Below are 5,007 nucleotides of genomic sequence, written 5' to 3'. Positions count from 1 at the left end.
AGCAGGTATACTGATGGGCTAAGAATGAAAGACCAAAGAGGTTTGGGGCCCATGTAGGCCTAATATGCTACATAAGCCAAAGAAAAAAATACGCTACGGCATGACGATTTTGTTTATGACCGGTGGGGCCCAAGCATTTTATCCCTGCCATGTCATCATCCTAGATAGGCAAACGGGTTTACAAGAAAAAACCATCAAGGTTAGCTGGGATTGTAAGGTCGGGGTTCGAAATTCGGGGATTAAGAAGATGAGGTTGTTTTTAGACTTCGTCTGCAAGTTCGAGGTTTGAAACAAACTTTTATCTTTTATATATGTGTAGAATTTCAAGTCCAAATTTCAATTGCGTATGGTAGCAGTAAAAAAACAAATTCAACATGAATAGTGGTTCTTTACTGTTTGACACTATTCATTTGTATATTTCTCATTTTAATTTCTTTCAAATGCATTTGATTTTCAACTTGAAATTTTGCACATTTGTAGGGCATCACACGCCCAACGTATCATATTTTTGTAAGAATTTTTTAAATCTTTTATATATGGTTTTTATGGAGTTCGCACTGAAGAGGGTTTTCACCATATACATAAAATAATACTCCCTCCGGTCCAAATTAATTGTCACAGCTTTGGTAAAATTTGGTATAGATATGTATGTATTTAGACGTGTTTCGGTGTGTAGGTCCAATTGTTTTGAAAAAGAACCGTGAATATAATTTGGATGGAAAGGAGCACAACAATACAAATATCTATGAATCAAAATATAAAGATATTTCCAGCGCAATTGTGCATGACACCATGCTAGTTTCATAAAAAAAAGAAAATCTCATTTATCATGCAGAAATTGCAAGAATTTTTTTCCTGAGAGGGTAGCCGCGCCACAAACTAAATTTGAGCAAGTACATATCACTGGTATTCGAACCGGGGTTTCATGTATAAACAAGATTTTTGCTGCTGCTTTTCTTTCTAGGTCGATAGTGTCAGTAGTACTCATCACCATGTTTAGTCTATCAGAGTTGGAAGATGCTTTAAGAAATCTATCAGCAGATGAAATTAAGGAGCTGATGAGAGGAAGAACAGTACATGTGACAATTTGTAGCCTTTGCCTGAATTTATATATCTCTTATCTCCTGTCTGTTCCACTTGTATACGAATAAAGTATTGTACTACTATTCAGTTTCATAGAGAAGATATCTCCAGAATGAATCGAGAGAAAACCTATCAAATCAATGTTGTTTGTACAAAAATATTGGCGAAGCATATGTCCAAGCAGTTAGTTCAGATCTACTTCATTGTCAGTATGGAGCCAACTTCAGCTCCTGGATGCTACCAACATCACACCAATGGAGGAAAAAGGTTCTGCTTCCGAAGGTCTCCTGATATAACATAGCAAACTGATTAGTTTGCTGAGCAAAACTATATGTTGCACAAATGAAAAGAACCTGTAAAATGTCACGCAAGCTGAAAGTGCGGTTCTAGATTGTGAAGAGCGGAACATGCATGAAAGATATCTTGGTTGAATTCCGTGAAAGGTTTCCGTCAGTTATCTTACCTTGTGATCGGCTAGTGAAATCCCTAGCACCAAGAGATGCTCAGGCCGGACATCTTCATCTGCTTTACTGCGGTGGTCAAATAATGCATACTCTCGATCAGGACAAGATGAGAGTGATAGATGCCATTGCGATGAGGGCAAACAAGTGAATCACCTGCCAAAGACAAATAAACATGTCGCTGCATATCAGGTGAGGTCTCAATCTCATGCATAGAAAAAGTAGGGGGGGAAATGCAAAAGACGACAGTATCGTCTCATAAAGAAAACGACATTGCTGTGTATACTCTAGGTATGGTCGATCGACATTCAGAAAGTTTGCAACAGATTTGCAGAATCTGACAGCAGCCACCTTAATCCTTACCTTTCGAGTGCCATCTGAATCTTCCACGGGCGGGAGGTACCCACGCAACCCGACGTTGTAGACCGGCGTGCCGTCAGGGTAGAACAGCCCGTAGTTCCGCTCGGAGGCCGGCCCAGGCTTCAGATTCTCGTTGAACAAGGCGAACACGTAGACGTCAATGGGCACCGATGGCCTCCTTGGCGTCCCTTGCTTGGCCTCGATCCTCCGCAGCAGGTTCCCGATGTAGACCCCGGCGTACTCGGGCGTGGCGCCTGTTTCATCAGGATCGCCCATGGACGGCCACCCGGTCTCGGAGATCTTCACGTCGACACCGGCGTACTGCCCGCCCAGCGCCTGGATCGCGGCGTACACCGAGTCCACCTGCGCGTACAGCATGTTGTCGTAGTTGAGCCCCGTGTTGGGGTCCGTGACCCCGGCGTTCGGCTGGAACAGCACGTACTCCAGCGGCACCCCCTTGGGGTCGTCCCTGTAGGCGAAGAACGGGTAGCAGTTGATGAGGAACGGGGAGTTGGTCGTGGAGAGGAAATCGAGGAGCTGGGTCATGTAGGGCGCCGCGTCGGGCCGGAACGCGCCGGCGGAAGGCGGGTAGGAGCTGCCCATGATGTCCAGGGAGTGCGCCGTGGTGACGTTCACCTGGCCCTGGAGGCCGGCCGCGGCGAGCGCGCCGTACACGGAGCGCATGGCCGGCACGAGGCTGGCCTTGAGGGACGTGTCGTTGCCCTTGAACACCTCGTTCCCGACGGTGACGCAGGTGATCATCCTCGTGCGGCGCGTCGTGGTGGTGGTGCTAATTGGGAGGTTGTGGTACGGCACGACGTAATGCTGGACCCATGCCTGGGCTGCCGCCGGGTCGGTCATGGCCGACACGTTCTCGTTGCCGATGCCCACCACGAACTCCACGCCCGTGCCCAGGAACGCGCTCAGCACGTTCGGGTCCGCGTCGTACAGCTTCACCTTGTTGACTTGCATCGACTGGAGGAGCCACGACACCCGGGACGGCGAAGGGAGGTTGTCCGCGATCTGCCCGTAGTTGATCCCGATCGACAGCCCTCCTGATCCTGCTGCTGCCACCGCTTCATCTGCTGCATGCGAATGCCATTGTATTGTAACACAATCAGAAACCATGATCTGTGTGCATGTGTATCAGCGTCATCAAGTTCAATAGAAACCGCATTCTCCGGCAAGGCCACAACCAAAAAGGGAATCCAGATCGATCACTAATTGGATAATCGACGACATTGTTCGATCGCTAATTATGAGTATGATTCAGTGACTTTGTTTTGATTTGTTTGGTTATTTGGATCATTATACGAAACTTCAGAGAACATCAATTTCGCCCGGAAGAACGCCGGTAACGGTAAGAAATCATCAAAGGTTTAGAATAACATGAATACGTACTAAGCTGCACCTGGACGGTTGGACCAACTCTGCACACAGTCTTTTTAATTACGCGGTCCAGCGATAGCTCGGGTCCACATGTGGGCATGTGATTGGAGCATCATACCAAGAATCAAGCTAATAAAATCCCACGCACGTAGTACGTCGTCAAACACCTTTTAGCTAGCCTACATGTTTTATTTTATTTCTGTCCGAGTGCCGAGTGGCCACAAGTGATCAAAAAGTACATCAGGTTTAGCTGGCAACTACGAACTGTGATAAGCAAGCCACTTGGCCACCCTTTCAGACAATGCAAACTTTTCGGAGAAAGTCTTCGCAGCTCTGGAGTCTGGACCAGATCAGATCCACGTCAAGTTGGGACGAAAAGCAGAGGGGGGACAGGTAACAAATAGACTCGTTTCTCAGCAATATAGAACGCACAGATTGCTTATATTTAGTAAAACTGGGTTTTGGAGATGCTATCTAGTGGGCAGCTGCCTTACGCCATGAAGCACCTTGAGGGACCATGTGATCTCACTAGATATATCATCTATTCATTAACAATGCAAATAAGATAATCTCAGCAAGTACACACCTAATAACCAACTATCAGTAGCTGGATTGTCTTTGGAATGTATTCTTTCTTGCATGACATGTCATTTCTTTTCTTTTCTTTTTTCGCCGAGCTTTGTGGTCTTGTAATAACCTGGTTGTGTGCATTTTGAGTTGGTGGTATGATGCAGAGGCCAGAATTTGATTCTTCCACTATCTAATATGAAAGGTAGATAGAAACAGCGTCATACAATTCTTTTAAGAACAAAAATAACGAGTATGGACTAATAAGCTTTCACTTATCGAGACAAATAACATTATATAGAAAAGGATGCCTTAAGAAGAAGAAAAAATCAGAGCAAAACAAAATAAAGTAATCAGAAGAAGCCATTGGCACTCACTTCACTCCAAGATTAGCGATGCCGTGCAAGTTTGAGAAATTGATTGTAAACAAGGACAAGTAAGCACAAGAAGAATGGCAAAAGCATTCAGAGCAAAAAATCAAGAAATATTCACTTTGAGCCTAAATCAAAACCGGCTAGGCTAGCCCTCCCGGGTGAATCACAGATGCCTAGATTCGTCGGAGCTTCATTCAATGATCATGTGCTCAAGCTAATTCAGTCGCTAATTAATTTATCATCTGCACTGACACATCGGCTCAGGCTCCAAAATCCCATATTAGGAGGTCAACGGATTGCACGGGGCTCACCTGTGGCTGTGAGGAAGATCGTGAGGACGAAGAGGAAGAAGCGAAGCCGCGGCAGCGACCCAGTCGGGGACGGCCCAGCCACCGCCATGGATTACTCGACGCCTCCCAGGTCCCAGCTCCAATCCCAACCAGGGGAGTAGCGAGCAGTACGTGAGCCAGCCGTGGGATATCGAGACGACTGGACGGTGTAGAGCTTTCGCCAATGCTGGACCCTTCGATGCTCTCTCTCGCGCGCGCTTATGCGTGTGGTGAGTGGTGAGACTCGTGAGGATGTGTCGTGCTTTAATTTGCTTCTGTTCTTCGGCAGCGTACGGGTGGCGTCGGGGCTACTTAATAAGCTGAGCGGGTGACGATCGAGCCCGGGTGCCACTGGGCAGTTATGGTCGTTAGCTAGCCTAGGCCGCGTCGGCGTTGCGTTGCGTCTTGGGTGTGCTTTGTGGCCGTCGAGAGTGGAGACTGCGG

The 5,007-nt window shown here is 46.9% G+C and overlaps 1 protein-coding gene across 5 annotated transcripts; it reads right to left on the bottom strand.

Moving 5' to 3' along the window:
• Positions 1-1,064: 1,064 nt before the first annotated feature.
• LOC100836825 (glucan endo-1,3-beta-glucosidase 14) lies at positions 1,065-5,007 on the bottom strand. Of its 5 annotated transcripts, none has more exons than XM_024455934.1 (4): positions 4,546-5,007; positions 1,908-2,989; positions 1,547-1,613; positions 1,065-1,367 (listed from the first exon to the last, which is right to left on the bottom strand). In XM_024455934.1, the coding sequence occupies exons 1-3, from the start codon at positions 4,631-4,633 to the stop codon at positions 1,611-1,613; spliced, it is 1,173 nt and encodes a 390-aa protein (XP_024311702.1). In that variant the 5' UTR covers positions 4,634-5,007; the 3' UTR covers positions 1,065-1,367; positions 1,547-1,610. The 5 variants fall into 5 exon arrangements, with proteins under 5 accessions (XP_024311702.1, XP_014751509.1, XP_010239878.1 ...); XM_014896023.2 differs by having other exon boundaries at positions 1,065-1,370; positions 4,546-5,006; XM_010241576.3 differs by having other exon boundaries at positions 1,065-1,370; positions 1,547-1,700; positions 4,546-5,003.

Source organism: Brachypodium distachyon, chromosome 5 (genome assembly GCF_000005505.3).
Source record: "Brachypodium distachyon strain Bd21 chromosome 5, Brachypodium_distachyon_v3.0, whole genome shotgun sequence".
Classification (NCBI taxonomy): Eukaryota; Viridiplantae; Streptophyta; class Magnoliopsida; order Poales; family Poaceae; genus Brachypodium; species Brachypodium distachyon.
This window is presented reverse-complemented; position numbering and strand designations above follow the sequence as displayed.